This window comes from Aulonocara sp. 'chitande type north' Nkhata Bay, linkage group LG4 (assembly GCF_057382095.1).
Source record: "Aulonocara sp. 'chitande type north' Nkhata Bay isolate Kocher_YH1m ecotype deep benthic linkage group LG4, A_spYH_male_GT1.1, whole genome shotgun sequence".
NCBI lineage: Eukaryota > Metazoa > Chordata > Actinopteri > Cichliformes > Cichlidae > Aulonocara > Aulonocara sp. 'chitande type north' Nkhata Bay.
Window position 1 is genome coordinate 7,658,270 of NC_141347.1, and position 20,136 is coordinate 7,678,405.

Sequence of the window (20,136 nt, forward strand, 5' to 3'; positions counted from 1 at the left end):
TGTTGTCTTTTGTTTCATTTTAACTCAATCAGAGGGTGAGCCTGTGGCAAACATTTTCCCTCCAATACTTTAGAAGAAAGTTTATCAAGTACCTACAATTACAATTATTACCAAAGCTCAGAGTGGTATTAGTACACAGTGTACGTACAAACACACTAACTTCCCAACTAGCCGGGTCAGTCAGTACCGTGTACAACAACATTGTCAATATCCTGCCAGGTCTAACATAATGTGTCATCTTCCTTTCTGCCACAGTGTATTGTCATGATTGGCCAGACTTTCTCCTCATATGTGTCTCTCTAACATTTGTTCTACAGTTGAACAGTTGATGATGGAAAATACGTTCCATTTGTTTCATATACCTCCTACAGTCATTCCCCTCTTCATCATGAACTTAACTTATGGATGGTGCAGGCCTAACCTCCAGCATTTGCCCCTGTCAGTCACCCTGACTGCCACCCCCACCCCACCCTCCAACCTCTCAGCTTACCCCATAGGTCAGTCTCACTCTTTTTCTGTCGCTCACACATTAGTTCTGAATGTGCCTTCAGCATTGGCCACTTACTCCTCTCCACTTTTTCCTGCAGTCTTAACTGTTCACACAAGTGTTACAATTGGACTAAAAGACACAGTCTTATTGTGATCCCAGATTAAAACGGTAGGACACCAATTTTTCTAAGGATCATTTTTGTCACAACTTGGGAACAAGTATTTGGATTTCACTTTGGAATATCTTCTCTGCATTGGACTGTGTCCATTGGATGCCATTTTTACTGGTGTCCATTCCGTACTGCAAGAGTCTGTCTGAAGTGTCTACGTCAGAGTGGGTTTGAATTGATTAACTTGTGTGAGCAGGTGCAAAGAGCTTCAGCGGTGGACTCCTGCAGTCATTCTAGGTTAATTACTCCTTAGTTTGCTCTTTCTTAACTGTAACCATGGCATCATTGAGAAGTTTGATTCTTGCACTGTTGTTGGCGCTGCTCTGCTCTTTCCACACCCCGCTGGCACCTACTGCCAAGGCACAGGATCTGCCATTCCCTTCTGAGCAGGGTCTGATGGCTGACGATGATGACGACGACGATGATGACGACGACGACGATGATGATGACGACGACGATGATGATGACGACGATGATGACGACGATGATGACGACGATGATGATGACGACGATGATGACGACGACGATGATGACGATGATGACGACGATGATGACGATGACGACGACGATGATGACGACGATGATGATGATGATGACGATGATGATGATGACGATGATGATGATGACGATGATGATGACGACGATGATGATGACGACGACGACGATGATGATGACGACGATGATGATGATGATGATGATGATGACGATGATGATGACGATGACGATGACGACGATGATGATGACGACGACGATGATGACGATGATGACGATGACGACGACGATGACGATGACGACGACGATGACGACGACGATGATGACGATCATGAAGGTCAGTCTTTTTAATGGAAGTTAGGGGACGTGTGTTCTCATATTGCTTTGATTTTTCATATACGCAGCCATTTGCCCATGTAACATACTGGAAACTGTAATCCATCTGAGCATTACCTGTTATGACTTGTCTTTTCAGACAGTTTTTTCAGGCTACGAATGACTACACAAATTGTCAGAACAGGGGAATAAAATAGCAAAGTAGCCACCAGTCAAAGCAGACTGAATATTTAAGTGCCATTGAGAGGTAGTGCTTATCACAATGTTTCAGGGGTCAAATGTTTGCATGTTCAGTGCAGGACAGTGTACAAAAGGGGAGGAGCTAAAATGTTAGCCACTCCCCTTGTTAAGATTCTTACAACCTGATCATCTCTTTGTCCATATTTATTTAATGTCTCAGAGCTCATTGGTAATAAAAGTGCCTCCTCCACCTCTTTCCAGCTGTCCATTTCCCTTGCTGTCTCTGACACTGTGTTCTTTTCCCTGCTTAACTAGAGTTATGAGCACTCTTGGGAAATTGAACTGGCCCATCTGAAGTCCAACTGTCCGAAGTCCTTCGTACAGTATGCTAGATATGAACTTGGGGACTGCAGAAGATTTGATTTGAGAGAGAGAGAGAAAAAAACATCTCAAATAAGGCCAAGCTTGTCTTGGGAGTCAGTTATTGGGGTCACTAGTCTGAGATTTTTTATTTGTGTATCACTTGAAAGAATGTCTCCTCGAGAATGGTTCCTCCACTAGGATCTTCATTTTTCATTTGTTTTGGATTTGTGTCTTTATGTGAACCTACAGAGAAAGAAAGAGAGACAGTGATATTGGGAGTAGACTGGGGAACAGGGCGCTACAGAAACAGACAGAGGGAGAGTAAAGCGTGAGGGGAGGTGCAGGACGGCCACTACCTAAATTCACTCATTTGAAAGCTTTAATTACCAACAGACTTAAAGTTTCTCTCTTTTTCAATATCTCTCATCTTTCTTTCTCTGTGGGGCATTCATGCCACTCACTGCTGTAATGTACCAAATTCATTAATCAAGTCTGGTGTGTGCACTTGTAAAAACTGCTAAACACATATAATGGAAGAACTTTATGTATTTACAAGAAATGTAATAATCTTACCTCATTTTCTCTTGTCAAATTCTCATGTTCTTAATTGTTACATTTTAAAAAAGAATTGTGATGTGCATTTCAGTAGCTTAAACTAAAATTTTATTTCCTTTATTAATTTTTCTCCTATCAATCCAATGCTTATTTGGCACTGATATACCTAAATACAAATACTCAATGTAAAAATTGAACAAATGTATAAAACCTTATTTGTTATGAAATGTAACAGATTTGCCGATGCCTTTTCAGACCTTTAGGATTAGAGTGTTTGGGAAAAGAGAGAAACATCTCTTTCTATAGAGGAATTAAAGCTTTGTCAAAAAAATCAAACTGTCAAGAGATGAATGGGTTGTCTGCATTCTCATTTGCCACATTTGTGGTTTGTGCTGACTGTGAACAATCATGTAGACATTACTACAATCAACATTGTCTTTTGTCTTAACACTTACTTTGATTTATTAAATAAATCGGGTTTTCAAAAATCGCTTATATCTGTTAATGAAGGCAGCGGACTTATATTAGAGTTGTCAAACTGATTGAAAAGCCATATTACTTTTATCAAAGATCTGTACAAATGTGTTGATGGTTTTACCTGTATGAGGACCAGAGCTACAGACATTTGAAATCTCAGTGTTCAAGTGAGTATCTCTTCTGACCACGGCCTATTGTCTATATGAACTGTGCTTTAAATGCTTTTCTAAGCATCTGGGTGGTGGTGTTTTGAAGCAGTGAACACAAATGTAATAGAGCTGCAAAAATGTTCATTAAAATGAAGGGGCAACACATTTTTTAACTTTTGCGTGAAACATTTTTTGATGATAATATAATATCGTGTCAAAAAGTTATTTGTAGCATGATTACTTTTTAGTGAACTACATGAATTTATATCCATAAGTACAGTTATAAGGTAATTCTTCTCTAATGTCTGACTATATACTTAATTACAACTACAAAGTGCACTTCCTGAAGAAATTGAAGTTAGCCGAATGTTACTGCAGCAGCTTTTACACCTGAGCATGTATACAACAGGTACATCAGACTGACCCCAACTCTGGGATTAGTGATGAACCATAATGCTTGTAAAGATTTCTGTAGTTTAGCTCAAATGACATTTTTCGACAGTTTCAATTTACGTCTAATTGAGAATTTTAATACAGTTATAGTAAACAGCTAATGTTGTCTTTTTCTACTTCCATTTCTACTTCCATTGTTCCACTGATTTATTCAGCTTCTTTTGTATTCTGTTTTACTTCCCATGTGTTTTTTGCGCTTTTGCAGCATTAAAACTGTAATTAATTAAGAAGTCACATTCACATCTATGGGCAGTTTAGAGTCACCAATTAACCTAATCCCTTAACCCTATACACCTTCTCATTTTATGGTTTTTCCACTATTTCCATTGTAGATTCTCACTGAAAGCATCAAACTATGAATGAACACATGTGCAAATATGTAGCAAACAAAAAAGTGTGAAATAACTCAAAACATGTTTTATATTTTAGATTCTTTGCTTTGATTACTACCTTGCACACTCTTGGCTCTCTCTCCATGAGCTTCATGAGGTCGTCTCCTGAAATGGTTTCCAACAGTCTTGGAGGAATTCAGAGATGCTGAGCACTTGTTGGTCCTTTGCCTTCACTCTGCGCTCCATCTCATCCCAAACCATCTCCACTGGGTTAGGTTAGGCGACTGTGGAGGCCAGGCCATCTCTTGGTCTTCCTTTCCTGGGGTGGTCCTCATATGAGCCAGTTTTGCCATAGCGCTTAATGGTTTTAATAAATATATAAATAGTAAAGACATCTGCTATAAATAGCAAACAGAAGCGATATATACAGTCTAGAGAAATATATACACAACAATAGAAAGGCACACATTGGAGAGCAAAGTGCTTGGTTGGAGGTAGCGCAAAGAAAATACTTGGTCTGAATAGTCTGTCTGTGGTTGGCCTAAAACATGAGGCCAACCACAGACCATGGCTCAGATTGGTGAGATGGGTGGGCAGGGGTGGCAGAGGGCAGCCAATGGTTTTTTTGGACGGTGTTAATGACTCTCTGTGCAGTCTTCCTGTTCTCAGTTTCGGCCCCTGCGCACCAAACACCTGGGCAGTAGGAGCGCACGTTCTCCACTGAGGAGCCATAGAAGGCCAGCAGCAGCTTCTGGTTCTGGTTGTTTTTCCAGAGGACATGGGGGAAATGCAGCCACTGCTGGGTCTTCTTTACCAGTCGGTGTTGTGGGTACAGGTGGGATCAGCAAAGATCTGGGTGCCCAGAAACCTGAAGGTGGAGACAGATTCCACCCATCCTCCATTTATAATCGAAGGGGAATGGAGCTGTTTGTCGCTCCTAAAGTTCATTATAAGTTCTTTGATTTTAAGGACCTTCTGCCTCAGGTTGTTTTCGGAGCACCAGGAGGACAGGTTCTGTACACTGTCTCATCTCTATCAGAGATGGGCCCAACCACATTGGTGTCAAAAGCATACTTGACGATGACATTGGTTGGGTGGGTTGGTGTACAGTCATATGTTGGGACACATTCAAAGTTTTAGCAGTTTTCTGGACTGTCTGACCTTCAGTTCGTAAATTAATGATGGGCTGTTGTTTCTCTTTACTTAGCTGATTGGTTCGTGACATGATATGAATTCTAACAGTTGTCAACTATGGCTGTCAGCTGTGTACCAACCTGACTTCTGCACAACACAACTGATGTTGTTAAGAAGGAAAGAAATGCCACAAATGAACCCTGACAGGCACACCTGTGAGGGGAAACCATGTCAGGTGACTACATCATGAAGCTCACTGAGAGCAGGGTTTGCAGCTCTGTCAACAAAGCAAACAGTGGCTACTTTGAGGAATCTAAAATATATTTACAGTGGGGCAAAAAAGTATTTAGTCAGCCACCAATCGTGCAAGTTCCCCCACCTAAAATGATGACAGAGGTCAGTAATTTGCACCAGAGGTACACTTCAACTGTGAGAGACAGAATGTGAAAAAAAAATCCATGAATCCACATGGTAGGATTTGTAAAGAATTTATTCGTAAATCAGGGTGGAAAATAAGTATTTGGTCAATAACAAAAATACAACTCAATACTTTGTAACATAACCTTTGTTGGCAATAACAGAGGTCAAACGTTTACTATAGGTCTTTACCAGGTTTGCACACACAGTAGCTGGTATTTTGGCCCATTCCTCCATGCAGATCTTCTCGAGAGCAGTGATGTTTTGGGGCTGTCGCCGAGCAACACGGACTTTCAACTCCCGCCACAGATTTTCTATGGGGTTGAGGTCTGGAGACTGGCTAGGCCACTCCAGGACTTTCAAATGCTTCTTACGGAGCCACTCCTTTGTTGCCCGGGCGGTGTGTTTTGGATCATTGTCATGTTGGAAGACCCAGCCTCGTTTCATCTTCAAAGTTCTCACTGATGGAAGGAGGTTTTGGCTCAAAATCTCACGATACATGGCCCCATTCATTCTGTCCTTAACACGGATCAGTCGTCCTGTCCCCTTGGCAGAAAAACAGCCCCATAGCATGATGTTTCCACCCCCATGCTTCACAGTAGGTATGGTGTTCTTGGGATGCAACTCAGTATTCTTCTTCCTCCAAACATGACGAGTTGAGTTTATACCAAAAAGTTCTACTTTGGTTTCATCTGACCACATGACATTCTCCCAATCCTCTGCTGTATCATCCATGTGCTCTCTGGCAAACTTCAGACGGGCCTGGACATGCACTGGCTTCAGCAGCGGAACACGTCTGGCACTGCGGGATTTGATTCCCTGCCGTTGTAGTGTGTTACTGATGGTGACCTTTGTTACTTTGGTCCCAGCTCTCTGCAGGTCATTCACCAGGTCCCCCCGTGTGGTTCTGGGATCTTTGCTCACCGTTCTCATGATCATTTTGACCCCACGGGATGAGATCTTGCGTGGAGCCCCAGATCGAGGGAGATTATCAGTGGTCTTGTATGTCTTCCATTTTCTGATGATTGCTCCCACAGTTGATTTTTTCACACCAAGCTGCTTGCCTATTGTAGATTCACTCTTCCCAGTCTGGTGCAAGTCTACAATACTTTTCCTGGTGTCCTTCGAAAGCTCTTTGGTCTTGGCCATGGCGGAGTTTGGAGTCTGACTGTTTGAGGCTGTGGACAGGTGTCTTTTATACAGATGATGAGTTCAAACAGGTGCCATTCATACAGGTAACGAGTGGGGGACAGAAAAGCTTCTTACAGAAGACGTTACAGGTCTGTGAGAGCCAGAGATTTTCCTTGTTTGAGGTGACCAAATACTTATTTTCCACCCTGATTTACCAATAAGTTCTTTACAAATCCTACCATGTGGATTCATGGATTTTTTTTCACATTCTGTCTCTCACAGTTGAAGTGTACCTCTGGTGCAAATTACTGACCTCTGTCATCATTTTAAGTGGGGGAACTTGCACAATCGGTGGCTGACTAAATACTTTTTTGCCCCACTGTAGAGTTATTTATCCATCTTTTCTTTGATACATAATTCCATAAACTTGCTTCATATATTTGATGTCTTCAGTTTGTATCTACAATGTAGAAAGTAGAAGCAAATAAAGAAAAACCATGAAATGAGAAGGTCTGTCCACACTTTAACATGTAGTGTGTGTTAGCCCTGCTGATGGACTGGCAGCCTGTCCAGGGTGCACCCTGCCTGTCGTCCTATGGTAGCTGGAATAGGCTCCAGCCTGGGTGGATGGTATTACAACATAATACAAATGATACTAAACAGCAGAAACTAAAAGTCTGTTTTTACAACACTTTTATGTTGCCACTTTGATTGGTTGATTGATTGGTAATTTATTTCAAACATGTAAGCAATATACAGGTACATTTAGAAAAGAAAATAAGAGAGAAAAAAATACTATACAAAAACATCAATGCATTTCAATATAGCTGCCGTTCTGATTAATTTACATGTTGAAAGGGAGTGGGAAGAAGTAAACACTTATTTAATCCCACCCCTTTGCCATAAATTATCAGATAATATTTAATCAGCTTCCTTACTGATATAATTTCTAATAAAAATAGTGAACAGATTTCTGATATACCATATACTATAATATCACATCATGATTTTTTTTTAAAATAGAGACATTCACTTAATTTCAATATTTTACTTTTCTTTATAGTTCGAGAAGATCATATTTTTATAACTCTTTTTGAACGGTTTTATGTTTGGACGTCGCTTTAATAGTGTGAATGCCTCAAGGCATTCACACTATTGAGTTCCTGTTTCTCTTTAAACTTTATTCTTCTACCTTATTCTATTTGCTCTGACCTTTGCTGGTTAACTACTCCCTCAGATTTTCACCATTCAAATTTTAAACTGTTCTGCTCTTTCAGCTAATGCCTGGTGCTCATAGCTTTTATACTTTTTCAGATATTAAGCATTTATTGCATTTTTTGGCCCATTTTGCTGAATGGGACCACATTATCAGTGTGATCACCAGTTTTGCTTGCCGGGCTGAGCCATGTTTTAGCTCAGTGAGATGAGCAGCCGTTCTCAGACCAGGAGGCCTGGGTTAAAATCCGCTTAGGACAAAAAAAAATTCAGTTAACAGTTCAACTATCTAAACTCTTTTCAGCACAAATTTCAGCTTTTTCACCTTTTTTTAGCAGAATTTTCAGTTTTTCACTGCTTTTCAGCACTAATTCAAGCTTCTTCAGCTGTTTCAGCACAAACTTCAGCTTCTTTACCCCTTTTCAGCAGAAATTCTTCTGATTCACCTGTTTTCAGCGCAAAGTTCTGCTTCTTAGCCTCTTTTCAGCATAAATTGTGCTGATTCACCTCTTTTCAGCAGAATTCCAACTTTTCCACCTCTTTTCAGCACAAAGCTCAGCCTCTTCAACTCTATTCTGCACAAATTTCAGTTTCTTCACCTCCTTTCAGCACAAAGTTCTGCTTCTTCACCTCTTTTCAGCAAATTTCAACTTCTGCTCCACAGTGCACATTTTTCTCTCATAATATCTTTGTTTGGCACCAGAACTGGTTTGGCTCAGTGGGATGAGCAGCTGCCGTGAGACCCGGTGGCAAAGGTTTGAATCCTATGTGTGACGGTTTCCACACATCTTCCCAGCTTGCCTCCACTCTGCTTTCTTGACACTCTTCAGTTTACCCTTTCACATACAGCCATCTTCAGCAAGCACTTCTGCTTCTACACCTCTTTTAAGCAGATAATTCTGCGTTTTCAGTTGTTTTCAGCAGATTCCAATACGAGGCATTCACACTGTATTTTCGCAGGAAATGCAACTTTTTCTCGTTCCATATTCAGACTGTTCCAGTTTCACTCCATGAACAGAAACACACAGACCTTCCCTGTTTTGAAGTTATAAAAACCCCTTATATTATAACTTCCTTCTTTCAAACAAAAAGCATACTCTGAATATCACCTGGCAGTTCTTTATTTTTTGCTTTTCACTAGATCGTCAATTTTCAATATTTCAGACTGCAAAAATAGTGAGTTTGTATGTTCCTGTAACCTGCACTGTGGATGATTCGAATTGCTTTTTTTTTTTGAAGAGTAAAAAGTGAACGTAATGTGGTTTTATAGTTTTTGCCCCAGACCTCTGCACAATAGCTTAAGTATGGTGAAACCAGTGAACAGTATAGAATATGAAGTGATGTTTGTCTAATAGCTGTTTTGCCTTGTTTAGTATTGCAATGCTTTGTGATACTTTGGAATGAATATATCTTACGTGAGCTCTCAGTTAAGTTTTTCATCTGTTATTACCCCCAGAAATTTATTTTCACTGACTCTTTCAATATCAACACCATTTATTTGAATCTTTGCATTTGTATTTAAATGACTATTTCCAAATAACATAAGTTTAGATTTATTCAAATTTAATGATAACTTGTTTTTATCAAGCCAGAACTTCAATTGACTTATTTCATTAGTCATATCCTCCAATAAATGCTCCAATACTGAAATTATCTATAAATGCCAACCATAATGCACCAAAAATCCCCAAAACTTTAAGAAATGAGCTGTAAACATCTTGATAGTTTTCTATTTTACTCTGTAGCCATTATATACACTTAGCAAACAAGTACTAAATTATTCTAGAATAAAACTAGAACTAGGCTTGCTCCTGTAACCTAAACCAGTCAATGTCTTCAAAGTATACTGAGTCTACTGACTCTGTGCCTTCTTTACTTTGTTGTCAGTCATTTTTACCAGTAAAAAGACAATTTTGCATTTTTTGCACTTTGGTTTTGTTATCATCTGTGAAGAAGCAAACTTATAACAAAAATCTGCATTGTAGTCCAGATCACAATATTAGGAATTAGAACTTCATTCTTTCCTTTTGTTGTATAAAACAAAAACACCAGGGAAACAACTAGTTCATTTTATTGTAATTATTCTCATTTAGTCATATATCTTTTATAAATAATCTGTGCAGATGACGACGACGATGAAGACGGTACTTATCACAAGGGCTCTGTGTGCGCATATTGTGAATTCTGTGAGGTATGTATGAGATTGACTTTGAGAAATGATGTTCTGTCATTACAGGATCAAAGTCAAATCCTTACTAAAACAAACATCACGATGTACAGTTATGGACCCAAATATCTAAACATTAAAACTGGTGGATTGTTCCTTCCTTACTGACGTGAGAGCACTGCTTGCTATTTCATGATTTGCTTTCTAGTCTTTTTAAAATAAAATGGGCTTTCTTCCAGCACTGTGACAGCTGTGATAAATGTCCTTGTGAGGAGGGAGACACCTCCGAGCACTGTGACGACTGCAAGGTGAGAAAGTACACAACATCTGACCTCCTTCTCAATTTAAAGCAATTCTGCCTTTGATGCACAATAAATAACAACTATGGTAATGTAACACGATGACAATAAATCCAGGAACTAAGAACTGCAGAGCACAGAAAAGTAGGGAGTTTTTGACAACAGTGGTTCATTTTCTAGTAATATAATGGATGGTGATATTGGTCTGTTGTATTTTTGAGGCAAGGGGGGAGCCAAGACTGTATAGTTTGAGGTGACGTTTGGAGCAAGCAACAAGTGGGGCTGACACTGATACAGGGGAAGCTAGCAAACAGGAAACGCACCAAAGGAGTCCAACAAAAAGCAATCCGGTTGTTCAGTGATGACGCGACGAATCCTACTTCCGGGTCTAAAGTAGTCTGCGTTTAATATGGCTTTTGTGTTGTTAACATGTTTAATGTTATTTATTTTCTTCTATTTGATCTCAAAAAGCTCCTAAAACAGTCAGTGATCACTGTTGACCTCCCTCGGCTTTTATTACCGCTAATCATTTATTTAAGCTCAGTTTTTAAAACCTTACGATGTAACTACAGCCCAGCCCATGCAGCAGTATATGAATGACTAACCTCGTATTGTGGATGGATTATCTCAGTTGTTCTCCTGGCTGAAGTTTGGTCCTTTTACAGCATCCTGCCATGCGATTACATTTGTTCCTGACCACCCAGAACACTCACGTTAACTTTTATCGAGTGGAAAAAAAGTTAGCTTGTTTATATTATGCTAACATAGCTGTGTCGCTAGCGGTCACGTAGCACAACATTATATACCAGCTAGCCCAACTTCAGTAACCCTACAAACGTCACTGCTGTTTAGTTTTCTGTCTTCATTTATGCTGGAAGTGATAGCAGAGCTGTACGTTTTAATTTGTTTCCAAAACCCCGCAGTCAGGACATGCTATATTGTATTTAGATAGAAGCTAGCGAGCTAACTCCCTGCTAACTTCTAACTCCGTTAAATGTCATAAATTCCGTTTTCATGGATGCCTGGATGTTAAACTCAATTGTTACACCTGGTAGAGCAGAACGCTGATCATTTTATTAAAGATGAAAGACTTTAGACAGTTTTTCAACTCTCAGTAATGCCACAGTGATCGTTTGATATATGGACCTGCAGCGGAGTTTAGACCCAGACACGGCTAGTGACGTCAGACTGAACAACCGGATAGGTGTGTTTTGATTTAAGGCATTTTGCTGCCATGGTTTGGGTCTACCTTTACCATTAGAGGGATGGGTTACTACCAGAGAGTAGCCAAAAATTGTACTCAAGTAACAGTAGCACTACCTCAACATAGTTTTACTCAAGTAACAGTAAAAACTAGCCGTCCAAGAAATTATTCAAGCAAGAGTTAAAAGGTATTGAGTAAAAAGGGTACTTGGGTACTGAGTAACTGATCATAACATCTGATTTAATGTTTAAAAATGAGATCATCAGACAGGCAGAAATATAAAGTGAAAGAATGAAAAGGAAAAAAATACTACATATAAACAACATGACTACAAAAAAATCTAAGCAGAATAAACTCTTTTCCAATCAATTACCTTTCAGTATAAAACACACACACACACACACACACACACACACACACACACACACATATATATATATATATATATATATATATATATATATATATACAGTGCAAAAGTGCATTGAAGCAGTTCTGCTTTTCCATAGTCGTCCCATCTTCCTGACTTTATACTGTCACTTTATAATGTCACTCACCACTCTGCTACTGTTCAGAACCCCCCACCCCCGTACCATTTCATGCCAGGACAAATTTTGAATTCATTAATTTGTTTCTTTTTGTTCATAGATGTGCAGTTTCTGCAATGTTTGTCCTGTTTGCCAAACCGTTTGTAAGCCTGGTGAGTAAATTCTCTGTCACCACTGTGAATATATGAATATATATGGAACGACATTTCAAAAGGAAAGTTTCTTTGTTTCAGTTTATCTGGTCATCACTCCTAAATTACAGGAAGCTTAGAGTTTGGCACTTTATATATAGTCATGTCCTATCTTTGAGCCACAGTTTTGGGGAATCATTAAATTTTCCTTTTGATATGCTCAAGTCATATTTTAGTCTTTTCAGTTCCTTCAGTCTGGTCCCTGTGTTTCTTTATGTCTTCTTTGTTTCCTTGAAGTCTGTCATGTCTCCATATTTTTTCTTCTGTCCATGTCAGCTTTGTATGTCTCACATTACTTCTGGTTTCATTTTGATAAACCCGTGTCTTGTCTGTGTTATGTTCAGTTTGCGGTCTTATTAATCCTGATTTGTCCTTGCTGTGTTCCCAGCTGTCTCCACTTCCCTAATCCCCCCCCCCCCCCCCCCGTGCATTTATTAATGTGAACGTTAAGATCCAAATCTTGATTTATTAAACATTAAATAATTGATGTTTTCATTATTGTTTTCTGTACTGTCCCCTGTTGTCCACTCTTGTTGTCTCTGTTCTAATATGATGTGATCACTGGTTTTTGTCCTTGTCTCTATATCTGTAAATAGTGTCTCTGTATGTTGTTATTAACTTGTGTGTAAATCAACCTGCCACAGGGTCTACAGATGTGTGTGTGTGTGTGTGTGTGTGTGTGTGTGTGTGTGTGTCAGAGGGGTGTTTACATCCTGCCACCAATCAAAAACTGTCTGCTTAGAATTTGTGGACTCATGCTGAGCTTGCTTGAGGTCATTTTTTGTTGTACTGCATTACTTTCAGTACTTCTTCATTTTGATGATCTTCAGTACCAACTTTTGCTTTTTTTATTTTGGAAAAGGAAATTTTAGCAAATGAAGCTCAGTCTAAGTAATTTTTTGGCTTTATTTATCACATTTTTCAGTTTTTGGTACTCTATATTTTGGTAATCTTATGCAGTTAAGCCATTCAGCAAATTCAACTTTAAGTATTTCTAATAGTTTCAAGCATTTCAGGTAAAATTTCCAAATTTTCAGCATTCATATTATAGATTGCAGCTTGTCCAAAATGCTCCGGCACGCCTTTTGACTGAAACCAGAAGGTTTGCCTCTGTCACCCCTGTCCTTGCTGATTTGCAATCAAATACTATATTGAATTTAAAATATTGCTGCTTACCTTTAAAATTATAAACAATACAGCGCCTAGCTATCTCGACGAAACTCCTTAGACCATATACCCCTGGGACAGCCCTCAGGTCATCAGCCCAATGACTTTTGGTACAGTCTAGATCTCGGCTTAAGTATAAAATACAGGCATTAACTAACCAGAAAAGCAAGGTTAAATAAGAGAGTTTTTAATAGTGATTTGAATGATTGGATGGATTCAGACGCGTGAATAGCAATGGGAAGGTTATTCCACAGCTGAGGCGCAACCAGGGCAAACGCATGGTCACCTCTGGTCTTAACTAACAATTTAACTTTGTATACATCTTCTACTTAATACCCATGTGTTTCTAGCAAGTTTGGTTTGATATTCACTTTTATTCTTGCGTAATTAGTGCCATTGACCTGTTGGCATATTCAGTGCTTTGTTAATGGTCTTATATTATTCATGTTTTAACCTGCTGTTTTATTGTGAAGCACTTTGGTGTACCGTTGGTATGGTATTGTATATTGCATATTTGCTGTGAAATGCTTTTTCTAGTTGTCTCTGTCTCTATCTCTAAACTCTGTTACATACTCAACATGGAATGATCCCCTTTGTCAGGGCGTGTAGCTTCTTCTTTAAGATACTCCAATTTGCGTGGCCATGCCCCTTATCTATAAAACAGCTGTTCAGACTTGAAATCATCGATCATTTGAGCTTCACTTTACTGTCAGGTGCAGTGTGTGTATTGGAAGAGTGTGTGGTACAGTGTGTGTCTGTTACCTTTATGGTGGGGAGCCTGTCTGTTGGCAGCCTCCCAGGATTGCTGTCATTTCCTCTGTAGCTCTAGTTGGCTGTGATCACTTCTGGCATATTGCCTGTGGTTTCGCTGGTTTACATGTCCATTGGGTCCTTGCTGTGGCTGATGCTGTTAGCCCCGTGAGCGAGGGTTTCTCTGGTCTGCTAGGTGAGCCCAGTCTGTTTTTCACGATCGTGAGTTTCACACCGAGTGGCTTAGCATAACCCTTCTCACCAAGCATCCTTCACAATATAAACTAAAAGAAAATTGTATGAAAGACAGTCAGGGGAACATGAAGATCAGCAAAGAAAGATGAGCTATTTAGCTTAGCTTAGGAAAAAGCAGTATTTATCTCGCTGTTTCATCGTTACGGCTGCCTCATTCTCCCAGCAAGTATGGCAAGCCCTGTGTGCCATAACTGTGTGGGATGTGACATTTCTATGCCTCTGGATGATGGCATAACAGGTGCAATGTGATTGGGTACTAACATGCCTTGCTGGTGAGGGAAAAACCCCTAGTCCTGTATGGACTGACCTGTACTCACTTTTCTGGCACAAAATGTGCAGGCTCACCCCTTCTCGATATGCCTAAAGTTGGAAAAATGGATGCCTCACAGGCCAAAGGGGAGTGCCCAGACCCTTGGCAGGTGTCTTTCCCTTCCCCTGCTGCTAGGCTTGTCGAAGAGCCACCCTTTAGGAGCTCCTCACTGGCCCCAGCGATTGAATGTGATTAGCAGAGCATCCAGAGCTCTGCCCTTCCTGAGGACTCTGTGGCGCCTGCTTCCAGTTTTGAGGACACTGGACATTTGCGGCCTTCCCAGATGCAGGTGCCTGACATTAAGGACCTGATGAGCTAGTAGTTCGGCTCTTGGCTTTTGTAGACGTGGTGCGCACCCACATGGAAAGAAGGAGGATGAACAGCCAAGGCTCTGACATCCTCCAGCGACCCCCCTCTCCCTTGACCTATCCTGGAGCAAGGTCGGCCAGCCCCCTTCCAGCCTGTGCCTGGAGCGGTCTCACTAGGTAAAAGTTGTGGTCTCCACTGAGCTTTCCATTGGTGGAGGGACTCAACCAACTTAGACCAGGGTCACGCAGTAGGTCTGGTGACTCACCGTCAGCTGGTCTTCACGGACACTTTCCAAGTCAATTTGGGTAGGGTCCACTAAGGCTGTGCGGTAAATGGCTATTGAACCAGCCACTAGGCAACTTATCCTCACTGGAGCTGTACCATGTTATCATCAGGACAGACACAATGGTTGCAACAGCCTACATCAACAGGCCTAGGTTCTCCCCTCCTCTTCAGGATGGCTAACAGGTTGTGGCAGTGTGCTCATCCCCTGTTCCATTGAGTTTGCTTGGGTACATGCAGCAGGGCCATTGAACGTGGACATTAAGTTGATGGGGGCCCGAGCCCAGGAGAGTGGAGACTCCATCCACAGATGGTTGACCAGGTCTGGCATCACTTTGGAAGGGCAAACTTCTATCTTTTCGTCCAGGGAGTTGACGCAATGCCATTGTTTCTTCTCTCTCCAGAATGATGACCTGCCTCTGGGGTGGGACACCCGTGCACACCCTTGCCCCCAGACTCTATGCATTCCTTTCCATTCTCCCTCCTCCAGTTGGTCCTCCACTGAGTCCAGACCGAGGAGATGAGGCTGATCCTGGTGGCCCCTCTTGGTCCCACATGCCTTGGTTTTCAGCAATCCCTCTGCTACTGAATGGGACCCATGAGAGCTTCCCTTCCAAAGGGACCTCCTGTCTCAAATAAGCAGTATGCTTTTCCAGCCCTTCCTGGCAGGGCTCAGGGTGAGAACCTGGAAAGGCACCTTTCCTTAGGGTTGCCTGAACCTGTGATATGAATTTTGCAGGAATCTGTGCACCATCCACAAGGTCTGCCTATCCCTACCGCTGGTGACTTTTTGCTTCCTGATGTGCGGTCCAATAGTTGGACCACTACGAGGCTACATTTAAGACCATCCTGTAGTTCCTGCTTTCCCAACTGATCTGCAATTACCCAGCGAGGTATGGTAACAGCAATCAAGGTGGTTCACACTGGTTGCTCAGCACTCAGTGGGACTGACCTCTCCCTAATTTCCTGGTTTCTTAGGAGTGCCCAGCAACTTACATTTCGCAGGACTGGACCTCCAGTTCCTCCATGGGACATGGATGTGATCCTTGGTGCACTTCAGCATTGTCCCTTTGAGCTGCTCAAAGATGCTCATGTGAAATGGCATTTCCTTAAAATGGCCTTTTTGGTGGACATAACATCTGCCAGTCCACAGAGATTGCTACAGGTGGTTGCTAAAGAGGAAAGAGGTAATCCTGCAAGAAAAATGAAGAATTGCCATCCCTCAGCAGATTAGATCAAATTAGGTTTTCCGATTATGATCCAATGTGTTCCAGCATTTGTAATCCTGAGAGGAACATGTTTTTGGTTAACTCAAACTGCAGCAGAAAGTTACAATAGGTAACAGTTTTCCATCTGATCATATATGTTGACTTTGTCATTGGTTGTCTCCAGCTCACTAATGGTTCATCGTTTTTATTCAGGAGGATTTCTGGATGAAGTGACTGGATCGATCTACAAGTGAGTGCTGTTCACACTGACTTTAAGCCTGCTCAAGTTATTCTGAAATTCAGTCATTCACATCTCTATTTCTTTTTCCATAGGACTGTAGCTGACGTCTTTGATGAAGATGATGATGATGTCAACTAAATTTAACCATATGTTGCCACCATGTGGACAAACTAATATACCATACTTTCATTGGTTATGGTTATTTGGGGTTTTTTTCTTCAATAACACATTTGCTCCCCAATAACGTCAGAGAAATTTTTAAAATAATAATTTCACATGTTTATGTATTGTTGCTACCTGACAAGTCTGAATACTGAAATCATTATTTAAATAAAACAGACGGGACATTTTTATTGATTGACTGATTTTTAAATGCAGACTGTTTTGGGAAGCGCATCTGTAACTGGAAGGTTCGATCCCCGGGCTCTCTGTCCTGGTTGTTGTGTCCTTGGGCAAGACACTTCACCTACCGCCTACTGGTGTTGGCCAGAGGGGCCGATGGTGCAATATGGCAGCCTGGCTTCTGTCAGTCTGCCCCAGGGCAGCTGTGGCTACAACTGTAGCTGCCTCCACCAGTGTGTGAATGTGAGAGTGAATGAATAGTGGCATTGTAAAGCGCTTTGAGGGCCTCGAAAAGCGCTATATAAATCCAATCCATTATTATTATTATTATAAGTGAGCACTTGGCAACAGTTGGAACTTTTTAACAGGAAGAGACCTCTGGCAGCACCAGGCTTAATTAGAGGCAGACCAGGGGAAGAAGAGAAGAAGATGAGCACAGAGAGACCACAAACAGCAGATTTTTGTCAACTATATTACCTGACAAAACTTTCATTGGCAACAACTTAAGGATTAATTTGATTCTAGCTTTCACAAGCTTTTTTTTAATTCTACAACTATTCTTCAACCTCAAGTGAAAGACCAAAGAAGATATCAGGACAAGATGTTCACTGTGCTGAAATGGGATGAAGGAACATCAGCAAGCATGATGAGAACCTCACAAAACACCAGAGATTGAGAGTAGAGCTAGAGAAGGTGTGGAAATTAAGGGCAACAGTGGTCTCTGTGGGAACACTCAGAAGAGATATAGGTACAAAGTGACTCAAAAAATGCCATTTTATATGGTTAGAAATTTATAGCATTTTAGCAGGCAACATGGTATGATTTATTGGTATTAACAATAAAAGTATTGACAATACAAGTAGTCAGTAACTACTGAGGATGATTGTGCTTTTTTTCATCTTTGCCTACGCCAGCTACCATAGGGAAGGACACAGGGTATACTTGGACAGGCCACCAGCACAGGAAGACAAAACAAGGCTGACACAGTGATCCGGACAACGATTCACACTCATATTTGCTCCTCCTTATTGACTAGGACCTTCATGATAATCACCACGCCACCTTACTGCCAACATTAACTTTTATTTCACTTTTTTTCACTTGTACTTTGTTGGAAAAAAGTTTTTTGTAAATTCTGCATTTGGCTGTAGTGAACGTTTAAATCCAGCAGATTTTGCTACTGGGTGACACACCAACAGCTGGTTCGAGCCAGCAGGGTTCACCTCCAAGCACAGTGAGTTACCTGCTGGAGCCTGAAACTGCAGCAAGGTGCAAAGCAGATCTAGTATGCCCAGTGTTGGGTAAGTTACTTTAAATTAGTAACTTAATTACATTACTAGTTACTTCCATCAAAAGTAACTCAGTTACTTCAAGTTACTCGTTACTTTCAAAGTAACTAGTTACTAGGGAAAGTAACTTTGGTTTTACTCAGAATTCTCTTGTTAATGTGTTGCTTCCATAACTTTGCCAGCCTTCTAGCTTGCTTACTTGCCACAATGCACTGTGCCACCTACCAAAGGAAAAAATAATGTGCATATTTCCACGAGAGAAATCCCACGCCTGGACCGTCATTGACTGCTGCCATGATTCTAGCCTACGTCACAGCGTCATGTGCGCCTTTTACATCCAACACAAAAACTGCAGTCGTGGTGCTTTGATTGCACTCAGAACTCAGAAATTCTGCCTTCTGAATAGGAAGATGTAGGTAACACCAGACTGCAGATGAGCTGCATACAGGGCTGGACTGGGACAAAACCACCACATATCCAGCTTTACAGCTGTGGCTCCAGCAGACATCAGCTGATACTAGAAAGTAATATTAAATAAATTCTAACAACAGCTGATCAAACGTGCTGCTGTTGTTTAACGTGACATCTGCTGGTTTCATCTTTCTGGCGCAAAGCGGACGATAAATAAACAAGAGGGAAAAGCCGATCAGCTGATCATTGATCAGTTTCATGATTAAAGTAGCAACAGGAGAGGGAGGGGGAGAGAATGAGAGAAGAAGAGGCAGCTGTGCAGCAAAGACAGAATAACTCCAGCTTTGTGTCTTTTTCATTGTAGCTGAAGTCCGGGACAAACTGTTCCTTTTCACGTCAACACAAAACGCGTAATATTTTCTCTGAATACGAGACGATTTTGTTTTTTACAGGACGGTTGGCAACTCTAATAATTAACCGTATGAACAAAATAAAGTTCACTATCAGTAACATAGCACCACCCAGCTGTATAGAAACTCCGTCATGCTAGCTAGCACGCAGTACGAAAAAGTCAGCACAACAAAAATAAACTCCACCTAAACTTGGTTTATATCTGACCCAGAGAGACTGCAGGTCATAACTTCTTACCTGAAGTTCAGTTCACCTGACACTCGGACCAGCGCCCGCTTCGGGTCTCTCCTCCTGCCTCCCTTTTCCTTCATCCACCTGCTGGCCTCCACCACTTGCTAATGTTACTGAATCTGTGGAAGCTCCGCGATAGCCACCACACGAAGTAACGAGTAACGACCCTATCTAAATCCCAGTAACGACTAACGCGTTCCTGGTTTTGGCATAATAACTAGTTACCGTGCTCGTTACCACAATAATAACGTAGTTACTGTAACGCGTTACTTAATAACGCGTTAGTCCCAACACTGAGTATGCCTGATGGCTTCTGTGTGTGCGCATGGCTGTTATGCGTGCGGGTTGTTGAATTTACACGTTAGGAATTTAATTGCACCTGTGAAATGAAAAGATTTGCTTGGGATTATGTTTTTTTCTCGCAGGTCTGGAAGATCACTTCTGTGCCTGAACAGTAGGAGGGTCTGAAGGTTTTTAATACTGGCTAATGTCTTTGTGTTCTCAATGAGCATCAATAATAGACTAGAAAAATTTGCATTTCCTGTAGAAATGCTGTGTGGATGATGTAAAGCTGAAGCTGTCTGCTGAAACTAGCCGAAAAAGCTGAAAAGTTGCAAATATTCTAAAA

The 20,136-nt window shown here is 41.0% G+C and overlaps 1 protein-coding gene across 2 annotated transcripts; it reads left to right on the top strand.

The window, feature by feature from the left end:
* Nucleotides 1-504: 504 nt before the first annotated feature.
* On the top strand, nt 505-17,177 carry LOC147331889 (uncharacterized). Of its 2 annotated transcripts, XM_086288203.1 has the most exons (7): nt 505-1,337; nt 1,416-1,488; nt 10,017-10,084; nt 10,300-10,368; nt 12,212-12,263; nt 16,797-16,833; nt 16,917-17,177. In XM_086288203.1, the coding sequence occupies exons 1-7, from the start codon at nt 936-938 to the stop codon at nt 16,960-16,962; spliced, it is 747 nt and encodes a 248-aa protein (XP_086144329.1). In that variant the 5' UTR covers nt 505-935; the 3' UTR covers nt 16,963-17,177. The 2 variants fall into 2 exon arrangements, with proteins under 2 accessions (XP_086144329.1, XP_086144328.1); XM_086288202.1 differs by having other exon boundaries at nt 505-1,488.
* The last annotated feature ends 2,959 nt before the right edge of the window (nt 17,178-20,136 follow it).